General features: G+C 39.1%; 3 protein-coding genes across 5 annotated transcripts; 1 reads left to right on the forward strand and 2 right to left on the reverse strand.

The window, feature by feature from the left end:
- Positions 1-832: 832 nt before the first annotated feature.
- On the reverse strand, positions 833-6,568 carry si:ch211-145o7.3 (forkhead box protein N2). Its single transcript, XM_035161048.2, has 5 exons — positions 5,832-6,568; positions 3,887-4,566; positions 3,462-3,583; positions 3,017-3,072; positions 833-2,199 (listed from the first exon to the last, which is right to left on the reverse strand). The coding sequence occupies exons 2-5, from the start codon at positions 4,520-4,522 to the stop codon at positions 1,847-1,849; spliced, it is 1,167 nt and encodes a 388-aa protein (XP_035016939.1). The 5' UTR covers positions 4,523-4,566; positions 5,832-6,568; the 3' UTR covers positions 833-1,846.
- Positions 6,569-6,713: 145 nt separating this feature from the next.
- yif1a (Yip1 interacting factor homolog A (S. cerevisiae)) lies at positions 6,714-13,823 on the reverse strand. 3 transcript variants are annotated; one of them, XM_035161050.2, is made up of 9 exons: positions 13,679-13,823; positions 13,257-13,308; positions 11,651-11,895; positions 10,649-10,753; positions 9,159-9,237; positions 8,996-9,053; positions 8,739-8,894; positions 8,469-8,562; positions 6,714-7,434 (listed from the first exon to the last, which is right to left on the reverse strand). In XM_035161050.2, the coding sequence occupies exons 2-9, from the start codon at positions 13,285-13,287 to the stop codon at positions 7,276-7,278; spliced, it is 927 nt and encodes a 308-aa protein (XP_035016941.1). In that variant the 5' UTR covers positions 13,288-13,308; positions 13,679-13,823; the 3' UTR covers positions 6,714-7,275. The 3 variants fall into 3 exon arrangements, with proteins under 3 accessions (XP_035016941.1, XP_035016942.1, XP_035016940.1); XM_035161051.2 differs by having other exon boundaries at positions 13,683-13,817; XM_035161049.2 differs by lacking the exon at positions 13,679-13,823 and adding an exon at positions 13,470-13,660.
- A 3,445-nt stretch (positions 13,824-17,268) lies between these two features.
- fosl1a (FOS like 1, AP-1 transcription factor subunit a) lies at positions 17,269-21,063 on the forward strand. The gene is made up of 4 exons (XM_035162174.1): positions 17,269-17,864; positions 18,205-18,462; positions 19,493-19,600; positions 19,721-21,063. The coding sequence occupies exons 1-4, from the start codon at positions 17,757-17,759 to the stop codon at positions 20,267-20,269; spliced, it is 1,023 nt and encodes a 340-aa protein (XP_035018065.1). The 5' UTR covers positions 17,269-17,756; the 3' UTR covers positions 20,270-21,063.
- The last annotated feature ends 1,101 nt before the right edge of the window (positions 21,064-22,164 follow it).

Raw genomic sequence — 22,164 nt, forward strand, 5'->3', positions numbered from 1 at the left:
ATAAATATTGTTTTTTTTCCAAGAGAGGTCTGAGAACAAGAAACATACGCAACAACAAAACAACACTGTCAAAATTAATTAATAAAAACGGTCACAAGATTCATAAAAAAAATCACATAGTCAAGATAGTTCACCCAAAAATGAAAATTCACTCATTATTTACTCACCACTATGCCATGGAGGGGTGGTGAAGTTTTTGAGTCCACAAAACACACAAAACAGCGTTGCAGCTAAATCCAATACAATTAAAGTAACTGGGACACCTTCTTCAAACGTAAAAAAAAAACGCACGCACACCCGGCACAAAAGCTCTCGCCTCAGTGGAAGGGGCAGAATACGCTGTATCATCGTTACTTCCGGTAGCAGACATTGTGGCTTGAACCTGAACCATGTGGCCATTACAGTGCACAAAAAAGCACATCACTTTCATTTGATCTTACTAGCTCTGTGTAGTAAAGACTGACAAAAAAATCATTGCTTCCATTGTTGAGCAAAGGTTGAGCAGGAGCTCAGCGATACACGTCTTACTCCATTGCTTGCTCTCTAGTGCCCCTGATCTTTTTTGCCATTTTTATGTCTCTCTTTGTTGTCATTTTGCATCTCTCTGTTGTTATTTGGTAAATCTTTGTAGTCAATTCTTTTTGTGAGTATGTTCAACAAGAAATATAGAAAAACACAGGCTCTGGCCCAAAAGCCTCCTCGCCTGTGCTCCACCTGAGCCGTTCAGTAATCCATCCATGGTGGTATTGTACTGTTGTGCTACCAAATTGACAATCGTGTTGCCGGAACACCAAAACAGGCTGATTTCATCCACAAGAACAGCATGGCAGTTTTTATTTGTTAGATTACAAAATCCTGATCTTTTCAAAAAATACATTAACGAACAGAAATGCAGTGTATCTTGATATGTAACGTGGTTCACATGGCAGTGAGTTCATCTTGCATTTTAATTAAAAAGTCCAATCAACTCCCTGATTGAAGACAGGGTGGCTTAGCTTACAAATTCATTTCCAGGTTTTTAAGTTCACATTCACCTCAAAGACATTCTGGGAGTGGGAATTAGTAAAATAACATAATGTACATAAAATCAACATTAGAGAACATGATCTGAGGAACGGCAATGGGTGTAAAGGAATTAATTAGGATTACAATTAAAAAGTAAAGCAGTGTATCTGAATAGTGCTTAAAACATTCTTATAAAGAAATGAAGGTTACCACTTGGAAGAAACTGAGAAGCACTGGTTGGGAAGACATGAAGTGAGTTTGTGTGCTGGTCAGTTTTACATCAAAAGAGCTACTCTAGTACTTTTCTTCTGTATACATCATTTTTGGGACATACTTGAATCAAGATACACAACTTGTACACTAGTTGGAACTAAGAACTACTTCCACCCCTGAGAATGAACTTTATTTGTTAAAAAATCACAGTGGAAACTGTAAAAAGACGTGTTGAAGACTATACACTATTAATACTTTCCTTTCAGTTTTAAAATCTAGTATCATTTTGTCCATATATTTCAGTTTAATGTTGAGCTCTCAAGTCTTGAGTTGAGAGTAGTCAATGTATGGCATTATGATAGTAAAGTCAGCTTCTGCACTGAAAGTGTCTGGATACAAGTAATGCCATCCACAGTTTTGTTAGTCCATCAGTAAAGTTGATCTATGGTGTTATTTAACTACACAAAAATACACATAGGGCAGTGTTGGTGTCTCAGGAAGAAGCAGCCAATTCACAAAACATCATTTCTGAACAAACATAAATCCCATTTATGTTGCTCTGCTGGAGTATTTGCTTATAGAGGATTGAAGCATTGCATCGGTTGTGGCCGTGACATGGGATATAGAATTAATATACACCACCAGCCAGGTCCAGCAGTGACCCAGCTGCCTCCTGGGCCTCTGCATCCAGCTGAAGGATCTCCACTGTCTCCAGGTCCAGCTCGGTGTCACCAGGCAGCACCAGGTACTGGAACTGTTGAGACTGGTAGTAGTGTAACTCGATGTAGCCGCTGTCTGACAGGGGGTCCTTTTCCATCTCCTCGCAGATCTCCTCATGCTGGTATTCCATCGACTCCATGGTGACAAGCTCCTCGTGATCCGGTGTCAAAGGGCACGATGGGTTTTCACCAAAAGTTGGATCATCAGTGGTCAGGGTTGGGGGAGAGGGCATGGAGAGGAGGAGCGTGTGACAAAGAGGATCTGCATTAAAAAAAAAAGAAAGAAACATGTAGAAGAAACATTAGTAATGTCAGATTACTGTTCAGTAATTTGGTCCAACATTCTCAGACACTTCCCTGTCCACATCAAACAAGGTGATCATTCTGTCTTAGCACATAAGAAACAGGCTGAGCTACTCTTCAGTGGTGCTTTAGAAGATGGCATGTTTTATGTTAATATAAGATTAACATAAAACATGTTTTGATCAAAACTAAGATTGTTCTTGTTTACACAGCATTTCTGCTTAATATCTGGTTATGAAGCTCTTCAAGAAGTTATATGGATGTACAGTTATCTGTCGCATAATATGTAGAATTATCCAACTAAAGTACACATTGTCACTAAAGTGTTGTAAATATATTCTTGTGAAGGAGTAAAGCTGGATACAATACACGAGCTAAACAAACAAACAAGCAGAATATGAATCACAGGATCTGATATTAATATTAATGATGTGTTGAACAACCACTTGTCACATTCTGTCAGCGGCCATGTGATACAATATGGCTGATATGCTTGGAGATAAAATGAGGGGACATAAAGGACACTGAGCTAGGCTATTGCCGGGTTGCCATGGTAATAGAAGGTTGTTTCCATGACAACTGAACACAAACACAGGAACAATGTTGCATGCTGAGAAAGCTGCAGAGACGGAGAAAAGCAGCAGGTAATGAAAGTGTCACAGAGAGCTGTCACTCTGTTGATAAAATATATAGTGGACGAAAAGAAACTAATAAAGGGTCAAATATGAATGTTCCTGTGTTGATTAAGTGACATGAGCCGAACCTGAGTCACTAACCTGAGATTTCAATATTGTCACAGACTGCAGGCACCACATAGTCAGCTCCTTCCAACCTACACACAACACGGCAAGAGGGTTAGACAACTGCATCAATATCGTTTGTTTTTGTGTTTAAAATACACCTCAGCAACAAAGCATCATTAAAATGTAAACACGTCAAGGAAAGACGTATCTGATCTGAGGTATCTGATCAGAAAAGACAGGAAAAGACTTATTTTTACAGCTCTGATTACAAGGAAATGCTATTTAAACAGAAAATAGTAGAAGATGCCTCAGGGAAAGTCTTTAAAAGTTAAACTTTGTCGGACCAATATCCCCAAACACAAATATTTTTTACTTTTTAACTATAATTGAAGGCATTCAACTTTATTAAATAAAACATGACCTGATAATGACAATAATGTTTGGTTGCACATACATGAACCATGTGTAAAATACTCACAGTGCAGGCTTGTTTAGCAGATTGCTGTTAGTGCTGTGATAGCTGTGGGTCTTCCTAAGCACCTCGAGGAGCGCCGGCCGATACTCAGGACAAACACACCACAGCGATCCCTTCCCCACTGACTGAAACAATAACACAAAGCTACTTAAAATCCCCAAATCAGCAACAACACACACAGAACACTGAAACATTAGACCACATAACAACCTCAACACATGTAGTACAGTATAATAATTTCCCTGCAGTGCAGTTTAATGGCTGACTTTACTAAAGAGCAGCAAATCTGGATTCAGTGTGTTGCTAAAGGACATTTTAGTGAGTTTGATGCTTTCAGATATTTATTCTTGAACATCTTATGTAAGAAGCTCAATCTCTTTCCTCTTGACTTTGACTTTGTTACTCTTAATGTGTAAATATGTCCCCACCTGGCTCTTGTCCCTCTGAATGCGACAGAAGCTCTTGCTCAGGGACAGGTTGTGTCTAACAGAGTTCCTCCAGCCTCCAGTGGCTGTCCTGTAGTAGGGGAAATTGTTTACAATCCATTCGTAGATGTCCTTAACTGGAAGTCTCTTGTCTGCTGAGTCTTCTATTGCCATGAAAATCAGACTACTGAAGGAGTATGGTGGCTTGGATGAGGCAGGAGGAGGGTTGGTAGGTGTGGAGGCTTCTAGCTGAGGCAGTGGTGCCATTTTGGGTAGGGGCTGCAGTGGCAGCAGGTTGCCTCTCTGATGCAGCCAGTTGAGGCAGGTCAGGTCATCCTGGTCACATATGTTTGTAGGGCTGAGGCCCTCTGTGTTTTGTACTTCAAGGCACTGAGATGCTGTGCACTGTGAGAAAGGGGAGGAGGAGAAGATGGACTCTGCTGTCGCTGGAGAAAGTGAGATAGGGGACGGGGGGAAGGAAATAGGTGAAAGCGGGAGTGAAATATGGCCGCTGCAGGTGGTCTGCAGTGGCGAGGAGGAGAAAGTCAGGGACCCTTCAAAGTTGGTGGGACACAGGGACCCTCCAAAGGTGGTGGGACACAGGGATGAGGGTGGCAGTGTTTGAAAGCTATTCTCCATCTCTCCCAGGAGGAAACGTCCAGGGTCATTCAGCTGAACCAACCCTAAAACATAACAGAAATGAATTAAAGTTTCTTCTCCAAGGACTACAGTCAAATCTGTTTCATCTACATAGTCTAAAACCCCTTCAATCAAGAATCTGCCTCAGAGGGATTAACATTATGTACAGTACAATCACAAAATTCATGTGCAGAATAGACGGAAAGATAAGATAACATAACGTAAACTTTATTGATCCCGTGCCAGGGGAATTTACTTGTTAAAGCAGTAGATAGTCAGAAGGATGTAGTGAAGGGAAAGTATAAAATAGAATAGAATGGGCAATAAAATAAAAAATAAAAAATATATAAATGCAGCAAATACGTATAATATACACCTTTCCCTACAGACAGAAATATATTTTTAGAGAAATGTACTTTAGTAAAGTGAAGTGGCACAAGGTGAAAGCATGAGGATCTATATACTGTATTTGTGCATTATGTATAAGGAGATATTGATATAGATATACCCACATACACACACATATATATTTATATCTATACATACATGTATATATATATAGACTGTTAGGCAGGTATGGTATACAATATGAATATAAAAATGATATGTGCTATATATAAATGGGTATAATTTCACTGTAGTATACTGAATAGCAGTATATGATTTATAGTATAACTATATGAAGATATATGTGTATATATAGGCATAGATTCACAATAGCAAACAATATGATCTGAATAAAAAATGGTATGTACATATAGGTGTGAATTTCACAATAAGAGGCAGACATGTGGAAGAATATAATTTGTATTTGTATTATTTAACATGAATCTAAACATTACAAACTGCAATTCAAAACAAACAAACAATAACTCAGACACTCCAGATTCATGGCAACTTGTTAGGCCACAATATTACACAGAGGTGGAGAGAAGAGCCTTGAGTTAAATGTTATCCATCTGTTCCCCTCAGGTGAGCATCCTCTACAAAAGGTTCAGAGTCCAGTAGATGTTCACTGTTCCTGTTTTCCCAGACGCTAAACGTGCTCGGGTCACTTATATCTCTGCTATGGAGTAAAGGCTTTAAAACACTGAAAGCAACCGGCTCGTTAAAAGTTACATTAAGTTTATACAGCGTTCAGAGGGTTTGTACGTGACACCACATGGCTCCACAGGGCAGTTCAGCAGGCAAATGGCGGAACAATATAAAGTTTCATTTAGTCGAGAAAGCCGCCTTTTTTCTCCTCACAGGTGAGAGACACGGTGACTCTGCTGGTGAGAAAAGGGCCAAATATCCACGAGTTACTCACCGGATTATCAGGAGGAGGATTCCAGCAGGATCCAGGGTTAGTTAGAGGTCCAGAAACGCGTCTTTTTGGGAGTGAAAGGACAGATGGAGGAGTTAAAACCGGAGTCCGGGTCAAACAGCGCTGTCTCCGTGCTCTGTTGCCGTCCGTGGTTCCCATGGAAACGAAAAGGACGCTTTGCGGGGTGCGCGCTCCCAGGCAGGCAGGCACGCTCCCGCTCCTGGTGCACAGTGGAGTCACAGCCCACAGAGTGATGGTGAAATACGGTCAGTGTAAAGAAGTAATCAGAGTACTAAGCTGATGAGTAGTACCAGAGAATAGAGTATTTTACTAATAAAGTATTTTGACTGGTTTAAGGTATATTCTCTTTCACATAAAACCCCTGCATTCAAAATGAAAACATTCCTGAGGAGCAGTGATGCAGAGTAAATCAATATATTTACTCAAATGCTGTACTTTGGTATTTGTTTTTTTTACTAAACCTATGGTATTATGTACTCTACATTTCCAGGGGCAAATAATATACTTTTTATTGAACTACATACAGTATATTTGATAGCTATGGTTACTGGTAATTCAGATTATTGATACAAAATATGACATTTAAATGATATCGACACAAACGTATCAATAATTATAATCCAAAAATGTATTATAGATTATTATTATATTTGCTATTATATTTGGTATTTGATGGTGTAACTTTGCAGCATATATCTGTTTTAGATTCGAGGAAATTTACTGATCTCTGGCAACATCTTTAGAAATTAAATCTTATTCATTGAAACATATCCATATTTATCAGAAATAAATCAGATACAACAAACACAGGATTACGGTCCCTCCAGATGTAGCCACGGAAAATAAGTCTCAAACGATTCAAACTGATTACGCAACGCTAAATATATTTATTTTTTTTCCTACAAAAAATCCAAACATTGTCATGCTTTGTCAAATGTAGATAAATAAAATCCATGATTCACAAGAGGGGAGGTAACGCAGCAACATTACCTTACCAGAAAAACTGTACTGGAATCACACAACGCATGTCTGTCTTTGGTGGGGGGTGTGTAAATACTGGAAAGTGTCACCAGAGACATTGTATAAAATCAAACCTAATTGATTCCATGTTATGATCAAATGTCAGTGAAAGCCCTTGTGTTTAAAGTTAAGTGGCCAAAAAAAAGCATTTGTCAGTGTTACTATGCAATCACAAAAGAAAACAATTGTCTTCCATTGAAACATTTTCTGTCAAACTCTCCTGTTGAATCAATGAAAGGATTTATGGGCACGTCTGACAAGCTGTTCACACGCTGCAGCTCAACACTGTACATACATGTTTTGAGTTAACTGACAAAAAGAGTGTATAAAGGCTGACGTACAAACACTCAACAACCAAATTCTGGGTCCAGTACACATGGACTTCAGGTTACTAAATACCTCATGGTCACCTGACCAAGTGAGAGGTTAACCAGTAAATAATGATTGGCTGAAAGACTGCGGTGGCCACAGTGATATAAAGGCGAAACTGGGGTTTGGTGCTTGATCCAGTTCCCATGGTGTCCTGGGAGATGGAGGGAAGTATCTTCATTTTCAGAGATCGAACCTGCGGAGATAGTAAAGGGAAATCTGAGATTCAGACTAATACGAATAACACAGAAGTTAGAAAGCTAACTGGTTTACTGTAAAGTCTTAAATTGACTTTTTTGTCAGGAGTTACACGAGAAGACTGATACCACTCTCATGTCCCATGCTTAGCTTAGCATAAAGAAACAGGGGGAAACATCTAAAACTGGTTCTGCCTAAAGGAAACAAAGTCTGTCTACCATCCTCTATGAAGTTCCCTTTCTCACATAAGAGACCTCCAATTTAATCTGTGCAACTTGTAAATGCTCATAAAGCCCCTCACCTGGCACCATTTCCTTTAAGACTTCATAGTAGTCGTTCTTAACAGTCTTTGTGCTAAGCTAAGCAGCAGCTGCCTGCAGCTTCATGTTTACTATGACATGAGTGGTACTTGAAGAAAATGCAATTACTAATCCAATAATACATATTATCAATTATCAGTGTAACAAAAAAAGGTAATAACTACATAGATTAATTTATATAAAACATGATGACCAGAACAGGTGAGTCTGTTTTTCAGCTTGAAATTGTGTTATTTATGAAGTTTTTCCACTGCTTCAGTGTTTCAGCAACTGATCAAATTTGGTGTCATAATAAAAATCATAACACTAGAGAATAATGGTAAAAGCTGATGTATTTTGGTGCTGCACAAGACATCGTACAGTGTTTATATCTCACTTAGTTTACACACCTTATTACATTTGACACAAAGATATTGATTTAAGTTTTGTGTGTATAAATGTCTTTTCTAAGTGTGTATTAAATGGAAAAGAAAATAGCATCAAAATAAGTAAATATCTGACCTACATAATATGGAATAGAACCAATTCTATTAAATAGACAACCAGCACATTTTCTAAACCATAATATGCAACAGAACATACACAACATAATATGGGGACAATTTAAAGTTCATACTAATGTTCACTTGAAAGAAGCACAATAATCACATTTTCTGAGTCAGTTTGGGTTGTGATGTAGATGATGACATCAATCCGAACTCAAAATACTTACTATGAAGAACATAAGGGCACAAGAGGACCAGGCAAGGCCCACATAATATCCATCACTACCAAACAGTAAGCCACACAACACTGTGAAGATCATCCTGGAGGGGGGGACACAAACAACAACATTCACATCATTTACATGGCTATAGTTTAAAATGTCCATAGTTTAAAAACAAATCAAGTGGTGTAACTCTTTCCTTCAGCCTTTATCTGTTCTTTGTCAATAACGAGTTATATATTAATTTGAAAATATTTGCATTTGCGTTCTATTTACCCGACATATTTGTATCCACTGTAGGCGATGAGGTCGAAGGTGGACAGGTCGCTGTGCACCGTCAGCAGGTACAAACTGAGCAGCATCACCAACACCTCGATGATGATCCACACGAGGGCAGTGCTGGCACACAGCCCAAGAACCTCTGGACTGAACCTTCACACAAGGACAACACACCCACGGCTTGTTTAACTTCTTTGAAACAAACATATTTGTTTTGGGTCATAAAATAAATGAGATTAGGAGGAATTACTCACCTTTGCTGAATGCCGAGGGCCATTCCAGTGAGTAAAATGTAGGTAATGAAAGCCATTGCTAAAAGACAAAAAAGGGGAAAAGGGCAATTCATACAAATATATTCAGCCAGCTAAAAATTAAATTACTGGGTGTTAAAAAATTCGTTTTTTACAGAAAACTTACTTGGGATGTAAAGATCAGGGGCATTTACATCTTGTCTTGGAGTCAGTGGAGTGTCCCGATGGTATCGAACTTCCCAGTCCTACAACAACCACACAAAGACAGTATGAGACAGCCAGCAGAGTCGAACACAGTTACATGTGTACGTGGGATCGGCTAAAATAACTACATAGTTTTTAAAAGGACCGTGTTACCTGCTGTGACAATGTGGCTTACGGATGTGTTTAATCGTTATGAGGACAGAAGGTCAGTGTCACACAGGATTAAGATTCTGTATATCAGGGTTTTATACACAGCTGATACTTGTTATCAGGGTTGGACGACGCAGTTTTTGTCAATTGTCAAACCATTACAGGTCCATGTTTTACAGCAGAAAATGTCAAACACCAGGGCTGTTCTTGAACACAACCTGATTATTATGTTCTGCAAATCAGCGCACAGTATTTCAGTCAAGCCATTCAACATGTGAACGTATTCAGCTGGAGTTGTGTTGTTTGAAAGGGAATTTTGAAGTCATTGTTAAAGCTGGGTCATTTTGACGAAACTGAAGAAGTCATGGTATCACCTCCATCAGGATGTAAAAAGAAGAGGAAAGCTAAAATGTATTTACACAACACAGCAATAAAGGAAATAAAACTACTACTACAGCAGATTTGTCAGGTGTTAACTCATCAGTGGACAGCACTTTGTATTATTCCACAATGGGATAATAAAGTAAAATAGGAGGCCACTCCGTTGGGCTGCATGGGAATAATGCCAGTTAAACGGATCTGATCTGAGATCTGACTTACAAAGAATTTGTTCTGAATGACAGTGGAAATGTACCTGCGTGTCATTATTAAGCATGTTGCGCAAGTACTCAGTAATACTGGATGTTCCCAAAATGCCACTGTATGTCACATCATCAAATACCAGTTCAGTAGACATCGCCCAACCCTCCTTATCATTAGGATCACTTGATCACTGGTTTAGGTTATTACTTAGGACTTGTTGAAAACAACAAGAATACAGAATATCACCTGACTTATTCCTTTAGGTAAACACAGCCATGATGTACTCTGTGCATACAAAGTAGCAAATAAGTATTAAGTATAAGTATTAGGGTAAATACATAGTTAGGAGCATTTAGGGTCAAACAGTAAAATCTATGTGACCCTGTTCTTGTAAAGAGTTTACACTCTGTGTGGTTTCTACATTATCAGGGCACAGAATGTTTGGAGTGTTGACTTCATTTACAATCTGAAACTGAGTGTGGGAATTAATTGTGCTTTATACTCTCACTGGCAATCACAGCATCATTTTGTTCACACGTGAAGCTGAAATTGTGATTAAGTGGTTGGTTATCTAGTTTGAATTGTTTAAATTGTGATAAGTGGTTAAAAATATGACACAAGATAAAATTATCAGTCAGTATTTAACTCTTTTAAATGTTTTGTGTTGTCCCGTACCCTGACTTGGGACAACGTCTGACAGAAGGAGTAGTGTTAGATTACCTGGTGTGTGTAAGGGAACAGGAGGATCATAAGTTTCTTCAGTACGTATCTGGTATCAACGGCAAAGAAGTATTTCAGCTTGTTCACAGACATGAATCTGCTGATCTGAAAAGGAAGAGGAAGCGCAAACATCGACTTAACAAGTGAGGAGCGACAGTCTGCCAAAGTTATTAAAACAATTGAGTCATAGTCATATCTGATGAAGGCTGTGCGCTCAGGATTATGTATCACTTTGGCTTGACACCCAGTCTATGTATCCTGAACCACCTGCATATCAAAACTGCCAAACAAGTAGAACAGCATCACTATTGTTTTCATCTGCCACCCACGAGTGATGAATTCATTTGAAAAGAAAGAGAATCTGAATTGTGTCCTCTACAAAGTGACAAACATTATACAGTAAAGTTTTAGCTTTCAAAGAGGCCCTGGATGTAAATAATACCAGGAACAGGATCATTAAAGAGAAGCTGAACAACAGAAAGTATTATGTTTCTCCTGAGTAGAGACTATGTCAATGTAAGAACACATCTGCCTGGTTCCTTATGTGGAAAAACCTCAAATTATTACATTACATTTCATTTAGCTGACGCTTTTATCCAAAGCGACTTACAATAAGTGCATTCAGCCTTGAGGGTACAAACCTAGAACAACAAGAATCAAGAAAGTACAGAAAAAGGCAGAAAAATGACACCTGTATGCACTGCTGTATTTCAGATGACTCTAAACTCCTGTTTGGACCTAATATGTTATCACACATTGAGGTGAAAAGACTCGAGCGGGGTCTGGATCTTCACAACCATGGTTAAAATTGCTCTGAATGCAGTTATGGGTGTATTTAAACCCGTATATACAACAATGAACTTGTAATTAAGATGTTAAGATTTGTCCCAATTATCCAATCTAGGCCATGCCCTTAAAAAAGGTTAATGATTAAACACCTCCAGACCCCATTCAACTGCATACAATACAGAACATCATATGAATATCGTGCCTGTCCCTCACCTCTTTGTTTACCATATCCTTCCCTGTGTTGGCTAAGGTGGAGCCGTACATCATTGCAGCATTGGCCATTGGGTCGGTAAACAGGTTGTTCACTGCAGCATCTCCTTGCATCTCATTTGCAGGTCCTGCCATATTGTACCCCGGAGTGTAGTACGCCGGAGTGTTCATCGCTGGGGCTCCAGAGCTGGTGTCCTCAAACAGGACAGAATCTCCTGTTGGGGGACCTGCCCGACCTCTTTGTTTCGCTGCAGAAAAAATGGACACAAAGGAGAAAAGATAAGATAAGAATTCCTTTATTAGTCCCACAATGGGGAAATTTAAAGTATTACAGCAGCTAGATTTAAAAGACATCAGCAAGTAATAAGTAACATGCAGTACTTAAGTGTAAGGAATATAAAATAATATATAGAAATATGGAAAATTATGAAAGTAATTAAACTACTGGCGGAAGATGGAGTCACTAATTTGTTCTCCACAATATCAAATACAAACATATACTTAAATCTAGACTAACTGGTTATTAAGCTAATCCTAGCAGTTAAGATATATCATGTGATAGTGTGATGACTTAGCTCACATATGAAGAATCCTCACTGCTGTTCAACAACATTGTAAAGAATCAGGAATGTGATGCCGCTTCGGGTATAATTGATGACATGTCAGCAACAACTCGAAAAGCAAAGACCAAACTTCTAGCTAACTTTGGTGTAAACTTCACAATAAACCTATATAACTATTATAATCACTCATCTTGCTGTTATTTTTCATATTGAGGACAATATTCTGTCTGTGTAAAAATGGAGCTGGAAAGATAATATGAAAATCCTATTCTGTGACCCACATTTAGGTAGTTCCCCCAAAAAGTCCAAACTTTGTTCGCCCATATCTCCCTCAACTGTGGGTTCTATGCTTTCTTGTATGACAACATCAGCATGATGTGGCCCAAAAGTTTGATGATTTGACACCGATTTACCCTCCTGAAGCTCATACAGCTCACAAATATTATACATTTTCAATTGTTGGTCAAAAGTGATATTTTGGAGGATGTAGTTTTGTAACACTTTTGGATTGCAGGTTTTTTCTTTTCTTTGGAATATCTCATCCCTCTCATGTGCACTGCTGTGGAAGTGCTTTAGGCATGTCAGTTGTTTTGATTCTTATCCATCACACAGGAGCCTCATGAAGGCGTCTGATTGGTCCCATTTTCAATCTGTAGCCAGACACTGACCCAAAACATCCAACCAGAGTCATGAAGGACTTCAGTATCTTCAGTGACAAGAACAAGGAGTCCCCCCCCCCCGGCCTGTTGGACTGGACATACAGAGCCCTGATCTCAACATTAACTATTACTACTTCACAGTTCTGTAGATCAGACGTGATAAGACTCATGGTGGTAAGATTTGCTGAGTCACTGGTGTATGAGTCGGTTGTATTACTTTGTGTCTGATTAACTGGGATGTTTTGATGAAACATCACCAGTCAGATGACAGCTCTGTGTGACTCCAGCTCCAGGAAGGAAATAGGAAGTAACTACTATCAGGACAGTTTGTAAAACTTTTCAGAAACGTTAACAGATGCATCACTGGTGACTCATCTGGACACTTACTTGCTCGGTACCCATGATGTGGCACGTCCATTGTAACCTTCGCTGACGTTAGCTTAAAGCAAAAAAAACAGTGACACGTTAGCAACAGTTCAGCTTATTATTGTCAAGCTAAGCTAACTAAATGTAGCTCCGTGGTGCTACATCCCAGCTAACACTAACTCGACCCCAGCTCACGTCACCCGTATGTCAAGTCTTGGTAGCTAACAAGCTAACCTTCATATAAACTTATTCCACGGGAACCACTGCTGCTGTGTCAACGCAAGCTAACAAGGCGAGAAAGCTAACTTATCAACGGGATTTCTTTAGCTGAAGCTCCGCGTATAACGACAGACGACGTCCGAGTTGTAAATGTAAACACGGCTCGTTTCAAGACAAATACGTGACGATCGCGCAGAAAGTACCGAGGATAAAGGAGCTCTTACCTACGCAGCTAACGTTGGTAGCTAGCTACGTGGCTATCTGACTGCTGGGGCTGATCCCACCCATTCGCTGCAGTGGGCTGACTCCACCGTGCCTGCGTGGCACAAACCATGTAGGTGTTAGAACACAGAGAGCTCCGATACACCAAGAAGCGAAGTCTTTGCCTCAATGCTTCAGTGTGTCACTTCTCCGTTTGATAGATGTTTAATAGGCCACAACTTTAATATATGTACTGTGGGCAGACATTAAAAGATCTACTGAATTGAATAAAAATACAATCATTGCAGTTAATAAATACAGTAGATCACACAATATGATGCATTGCTGGAGTTGAAATAAATGAGCCCTCAGTTTGTGTTTTGGAGTACATTGAGTCTTTACTCAATATAATTATCAAGATCTTTACCCAGATAGGATACAGATCTGGGCCACTTCAGGCAAGGATGAGGCACTTCTGGCCTTATTGTGGATGTGGGCCTAAGGTGGTCGAGAGAGAGAGCACAACTGCAAATGAAGAAAACACATGCAAATAGAAAAAACAGGTGCAAATTAAGAAAACATCTTCACCAATTTGACCACACATGCCCTGCAAAATTCCCCAAAAAGTGATGAACCTGGCCTCAAGGTCAATGCTTTGTGAAGTTATTGAAGTCAGCTTCTCGTCAGTGGTGATGATTCATCACTTGTTGGGTCCCCTGGAAACATTTCTGTTATCGTTTTCGCAATTTCCAGCATTTCTGAGTTTCTGAGTTTCTGAGTTTCTGAGTTTCTGAGTTTGCTTGTTATGTGACTTTTTGCAGCGCATTTCTGTATTTGCATGTGTGTGCGGTGCATGTGTCGTCAAATTTATGAAGTTGTTATCTTAATTGGCACATGTTTTTTCTATTTGCATGTGTTTTCTTAATTTGCAGTGCGTTGGGCTCTCTCGGCCACCGTGGGATGCTACTTTATACTTAAACTTCACCACAATTCTGAGAAAAATACTGTACTTTTAAATAATTTCATTTGTTTGACAGTTATAACCACTAGTCACTCAAATGATGAGCTGATAAAATACAGTAAAAATAACTTGATAGTGTATGTAAACACACAGAAGTGGATTATTAATATGTTTGCTATATAATGTAATTATATTTAGCTACATTTGGTCCAGCTTCAATGCTGCAACTTTTACCTCTGTTACTTGAAACATTGTGTTGCTAATACTTCCAAAACAATTTTACAGGACAATTTGAATCAGGATTTCTACTAATAAATTGATATATTCATAATTTAAAGGCGCTATACAGTCCCTTAGAATGAGTTTGTATCATATTCAATTTTATTACCTTATATTATATTTACCACACCATTTATAGTAAGAATACTGTACATGGATTTTTATAGTAATTATATTAATCCAATGTTATTTACTTGTAAAAAATTAATGCACACAGTATGTCAGTATTACCTCAATAAGTCATGTTCAGTCTTGGTACAGTGATGTTGAAAACTCTTCTGCTCAATCACACTAAGATAATTTGCCTAATGTACTTAACAGTGAACTGTCAAGGTATGAACTGCAACACCCAGTCAACCAATTCAATTCTATTGTGTGTGGCATCAGGATGTAGTTATAAAAATGTGTGTGGGGGATGAGTGTGTGGGTGTTGTGGGTGTGGACGAGGATTTTTAGGGTGAGTAAACTGTAATGGAATCCAACCTATTAAGCTCAAACTGTAAAAAGTATGTGGGGAAAATTTGTGGTAAGACAAAAAATACATGGAGTAACCAACAAAAAAAGTGAAGTAAACACAAAAATAACCCACGCTATAAGAAGTAAATATACATAAATTGAATAACAATTTCATTCAGCAAAATGGGAATACGTGTAGAGCAGACTTTTTCCTGATAAATGATGAAAGACAGAATAGGTGTATCATGTAGGTATCATCAGAGACTGTGGTCAACATGTTGTAGCATATCACGATTAGAGACATAGCGAGAGTGTCATCATTGAATTCCTGAAGCTTGAGTCATCTCACACTCACCTTTATCCCAGATTCCCTTTAAACCATCCGGCATGTGTGTCCTGATAGGTACAGGGTGTGATATTTGAGACTCAGCACTTCAATGGCTCAATGAGCAGCAGGTATAGCCTTTGTAAAATGACATACTCCTGACAGTTTCGGTTTTCTTTCACTGTGTCTATTCTCATTGATAGATTAAGTTGTAACCCAAAGTACAGCGTTTCAAATAGGTCATTGATCTGCAGGGTTTTGATCACGTTTCACTCCCAAATGGAGACTTTCTTGGGTTGACTTTTCAATTAACTTGGGGCTTATTGACAATCCATATTCCCCGGAGTAGCATTCACAGTAACATGAGACATTGGTGCAACAGTCAGCAGCCAGGGGAAACCAGCCTTTGCCGGGAACTGTGTCCCCAGGGACTGCAAGGTCAGCAGCCGTTGACGGTCTAAGCTCGCCAAATCTACGGCATGCAGTTTTTTGAATCTTTACTAGGAGCTATATTGTGCTTGCAAGTAAAAAAAAGTCGTTGGAACGGATGGAGAATTAAATGAGCAGCTTTGTGGAAATTGCCTGACTCATCTCCACAGGCATGCATGCACATTGATGTGGTTTGCAAAGTGAGAGTGGCTGCCAAACCCCTAAACACAATTAGGCACATGCACCCAACTTTGGCTAAACTTTATGATCCATTTGGTAACTGTAGTGTAAACTTCATACAACCTTGAAAGTGATTCATATTGAAGACATAGGAGTATTCACGTAACATTTTTATGTTCCTACGGTTTTTCAAATAATAATAGTATTAACTGTCATCAGTCTTTACAGCTATAATGAATGAAATAGTAGTTTTATGTTAAAAGGGTATTGGAGAACATTTTTCTTAAATATAATCACCTTAATATAATATAATATTTAATATCCCTTTCACTAATTCACATTAATATAGCTATTAGAAGGTTACTATATACATACAGTACAATACACATGTTTTCATTATAGCAAGATAAGATCCAACATCAATATGAAATTGAAAATGAGCAATTGTAAGTGGACTTAACTTAAAAATAATAAATTGTCTCAATTTACATGAATTTCATTATAAAAGATTAGTATATTTCTTTTAATTCTCGTACAATATTTTACAGTGTAAATTTAAAGTTAGTAAATTCATTTTGGCAGCACCACATGAGTTTACTAAGTGATATATTGAAGTAAAATGACATTTAATTGATAAATAAAAATGTTGATAATCCCCAATAAGCACTGGAAAAATGTCTATTTGAAACCACAAAGAGTAAACTAGTCTTCATGAATTTTTTTTAATTTATTTAATAAAGTGACATTTTCAACAGTAAGAAACACTATTAAAACTAGTCTAGTTTGATCCACTTCCTATTAGCTGGTTGAAATCATAACAATCGCATCCAGTAGAAATGTAAAATGTATAAAAGTATTTTTTTCAAACTGCGAAATTTAGTGTAAACACAATATGTCATATGTGACATCACTTCCAGCGGAGTAGGAAGCAGCAGTAATATTTCCACGGGTGAAAACAGAAGTTAGACCAGTGTGAGGCCATGAGGTGAGGCTCTGCGAGGAATCCCTTGTGTTACTCTCAGGAGGAAACTCTCACCAAATATGGTCAACGACGTCACGAGGCACGTGGTCATATTCGTGAGAGATTCCAGACAGCACTATTTCCAGTAATGGCAGAGGGGCGTGGCAAAACTACGGTCCCGCTTTAAGAGTTTACAACTTCGCAATCGTCTCCAGACTTTGTCTTCAAGACGCGTGACTCACGAAGAGGAGACGTTCTGAGAGGGGTTTTAGGAGTTTTGAATACGATTGGAAAGGAGGACGAGGCCATTTCTTCTTCCTTGTCCCCCCGTGAGGACGAAGCCGTTTGGACTCTACCGATTTACCGCAAGAAGGTGGGCTTGCCCGGAGTTTGAATTGACACGCGAGACTCAACTCGAAAGTACTTTTTTTTGTGAGGCTTGAAGGGTCGAACATCCACAGCCGGGATCGATTTTACCCTCATTTCACAGGAGAGGATCTAACAGAGAGGATGTATCGAAACTTTGGGAACGAGGGACGAGGGCACCCGACGTACACCGGCTCAGAGTCCAACCCTGGATCCCTGGGAAGCAGCAGCACGTCCACCACACAGGAGCAGGTACCTCCATTCAACCAGGAGACACTTCACATGAACATCACATGAATGAAAACTGTTCAACTTTTTAAAAAGACGTGAACTTTAAGTTAGAATAACACAGTAAACAATGTAATACTGTTACCACTGATCACTTTTGTGTATTGTGTGTAGTTGATAGATAGATGTACTTTACTGATCCCAAATTGGGAAATTATTTAAGTAACAATAACAATTAAACATAACAATATACTGTTAATGTGTTATAACAAGTTTAACTCATTTTATATATATATATATTAACATTATAATGATCATTTTCATCATTCATCTTCATAACGTTTGATTTGTGCTGTTTTTACAGAAGTATGTCATGGCAGGCAGTGGTCAGTTCGTCCCAAGCCTCAATGCCATCACAACCAGCCAGGACCTCCAGTGGCTGGTCCAGCCCGCCCTCATGCATCCACCGGGCCCTTCAAGATCACCAGTGCCCCCTTACCCAACCCTGTCGGGGGTACGGCCCCTGGGTCCACCACATTCCCAGTCCCACCTTTTCAGGCCGGGGGTGATCAGAGCTGCTGCCAACCCTATGGCTCCGACGAGGCGCAGGAACGATGAACATGTGAGAAAGTAGTGAGATAATATAGACTGAAACTTAATGAGTAATATGAAAATCCAATGACACATTCTGAAGAGAAACAGGTGATTATGGATTTTTGTTTCTTCTGTTTAAAACATTATTGTCAATGACAGAATATGAAAGGGCCCTTTTACTTGAGGGGGACACAGATATCAAGGTGTGGACAGAAGCACAGTCATTTCTGTGTAAGTGGTGTGTAATATCTTGTCATGCAATGTGTCACTAGTATTACATTCTGTATAGACTTGTACATTAGATTAATAGCTTTTGGAATAAGAAGATTATTGTTATTTAATACCCCATTTAAATTATTCATTTTGACTCCAGGGGCGAATGCACTTTGTTTGTGTTCTTTTTCTGTGTTTACTTTGAGTCGATGTTGACTCAGTAAAATTATCACCTGTGACGCACTGTTTGCAACGATCTGCTTTGTGTGAGCAGAGCAGTGTAACGTGTCAGAGGAGGAGAACAGGGTCATTAAAACATGACCCAATACAACACCTCAAGAAATATAATTTGTTGGTTTCATCAGACACATGTTGGCACACATCCCTCTCGCAATCTTGTTTCTGGAGAGGTAATTTCATGGTACAGGAAGTGGACTGTCACGTGACTCACAGGGGCAAGTCATTTTCGGTGACTCACAGCCGAGTCATAGCTGAAGTGTGAGGGTGACTCATCATCTCAGAAGGGCGGGAAATATGGGATGAGCGGTAATTATTCAGTAGGTCGCTGGATGAAGTCAGAGCAAGGGTGTTACATGGGCACAAAGGCTCAGACATTTCAAAACCTTTCAGCCGCCATGACTGTGGTGACTCACAGCACACACATGGTGGTAGTATTTCTCCTTTGTCATGTGGCCGGTGGTGGACTCTAAGCACGTCTCACTGTACATTTGAGTTTCGGCTAAGTTATTTAAGTTATTAAAACATTATATTGGGCCTTGAGTTTATCTTTCATTTCACTGTGTCAGAATAACCTGCTCAATGTATTTTTCTCTTTCTCATCAAAGTTATCCCAGGAAGAGGTGGAGAGACGCAGAGTAAGAAGGGAGCGGAATAAAATGGCTGCGGCAAAATGTCGCAATCGCCGACGGGAGCTCACGGACTCGCTGCAAAGTGTGAGTGAACATTGTACAAGATGTCGTAACATTAAAACCTGAGAGAGAAGCTATTGGTCTCTGTAAGGCATGAGTAAAAAATTTAATGTGTCTGTCTTTCTCTGTTTTCCTCTGCTGCAGGAGACTGACCAGCTGGAAGATGAAAAGTCCATTTTACAGAAGGAAATTGCTGAATTAGAAAAGCAGAAAGACAAGCTTGAGCTGGTCCTAGAAGCTCACCGTCCCATCTGTAAAATAGACTCTGATTCCGATTCTGACCCGAGTCCATCAGTTTCCTCTTTGACAGGCATCAAAATAGAGCCAAAAGACTACAGCAGACCTGCATCTCAATTTTCAATGAAGATGGAGAAGCCCAAACCAAAGATAACCATCCCGACCAAGCCTGCCACATCATCTGCCTCTGCTGTTGTTACTGAATCCGAATCCCTCCACACCCCGGTTCTCACATCTACTCCCTCACTAACACCATTCACAGCAGCTATGGTCTTCACCTATCCCTCTGCCTCCAATGACCCCAACGCCTCCACCACATCCCATGCTGCATCACTTCAAGGAAATGTCCATCACTCTCATGCCCCGCAGACCTGTGGGGTGGCTCATCGTCGCAGCAGCAGCAGCGGCGACCAATCGGATCACTCCCTGCACTCGCCGACCATCCTCACACTGTGATTGGCAACACCATGATCCTGACAAAACACTAATGTTCGTGTGTGTGTGTGTGTCACAAAAAAGGATCTCTGGGAAGCCTGACAGCAATGAAAATGATGATTAGGTTAACCATTTCAAAATGAACTTAGTACATCTGCTTCATTTCATCTCTTTAGAAAGTTGATTCTGTACTTAGATAACATGCAATTTAGCGGCATTATCAGGAGATGAATGTTACACTCTGTTTTAGATTTGATATAAATATACAGACTTTATATTTCTAACTTTTAGAGCTATAGAATGAATATGTTTGAGTTTGAAAGAGTTTTTTATGATGAAAGAATTGCATGCAGAATATATATTCACATAAGGTTTGTACAAGCCTTCTATTAATAACTGTGATAACACCATCAAATAATATATAAAACTAATAATCCATATAAAATAATTATACGCATGTATAATGTTGCGTTTGTCATGATTTGTGACATAGTTACGTCATGTCATGTAACACTTTATATAGCTCCTCGCTAAGGAAAATAGAGTACTGACAAATAAATGGGTCTTATTTTTATATAAACCTTTTTAAGAATGCTAATATAGTCTATGCAAACTATTGACCACTAAGGCTGGGCCATAGGAGTTAACACAGATTTCATAATCATGTATTTATTTTTGAGAGTGTAATATATATTTTTTGGTCATGTTTTTGTTTTCTCTGGCAGATGAGCTGTTTGGGTGGGCAGTGCCTTACTTTTTATGTTTTGTCAAAGCTACTACTTCACAGAAAATAAATAAATAACAAGTGTTCATAACTGTGTGGAGATTGTGATGATATGAAATTGGCTGTAAAACAAACAAGCCACAGGGTGAGTAGGCTGAAATGCAACATAATTAATTCGATTCAGAACGGATCAGTGTTAAATACAAGTGATCACTGCAACACTCGATGAACCCAAACTGGAATATGAATAATGTAGATATGAAATGCATCAATTAACCCATTTGTTTTTTATAACTGATTGTTTCATGCACGTAATCAACCATTGATTGAAATTGAAATCATCAATTAATGAAAACAGAAAAAACAAGACATGTTAAAGACAAAACCTTTGGCTTTAACTCTGAGAAATTCTATTTGGCTTATATTTTGTGACAATTGACAAACTGTGGCCTCTTTACTGAAGCGTTTGTCAGCATTGCAGCCACCAAATGCTCAGATGATTCTATGTGCCCATCAACTGTGAGCATTGAATTCACTGTTACTCAGTTCCCTAAAATGAAGCTGATCTCTTGCTGAAACATACATGGTTCTGAGGGCAACGGATCACTCAGCTAAAAAGGGGTTAGAGAGAGAGATGGAAAGAGTCGGATTGAGAGCTAGAGAGCATGTGAGAGGGGGAAAAATCTGTGTATGCTGCTGTCACAGGACGTCTGTGCATCACTAAGTGGGTAAAAGCATTACTGCCTTCTTCAGCTCCACAGACTAAAAATAAAACTGATGAACATCCATAAAGTCAGTCTGTGTGACATAAAGGGAGCATCAATCACGCATAGATGGTTCAGACATGAAGGTCAGAACAACAAGTGCAGAAATCAATCCTTCGTTCTGTGTCATATGAATTTCAACGCTTGTTTCGGCAAAGTCAAGCACGCAAAGAAAAAGGCCAGAACAGCACAGAGTGTCATACCCACTGTATTTAAAGCTCTCCAATGCACTACGAGTACGAGCATAGCCCACCAATAAAAACAGCTAACGACAAAATAAAACCTTTTCTAATCCATGTGCAGTAGCTATGATTTAAACTGAGATCGGTTAGTAATGCTAGTTCATACAGATAAATCAAGATAAAGAATTGCTCAAAGTTAGGAAAGTTAAGATCCCTATATAATGATACAGGGTAAATACAAAGCAT

This window comes from Hippoglossus stenolepis, chromosome 7, assembly GCF_022539355.2.
Source record: "Hippoglossus stenolepis isolate QCI-W04-F060 chromosome 7, HSTE1.2, whole genome shotgun sequence".
Taxonomy (NCBI): Eukaryota; Metazoa; Chordata; class Actinopteri; order Pleuronectiformes; family Pleuronectidae; genus Hippoglossus; species Hippoglossus stenolepis.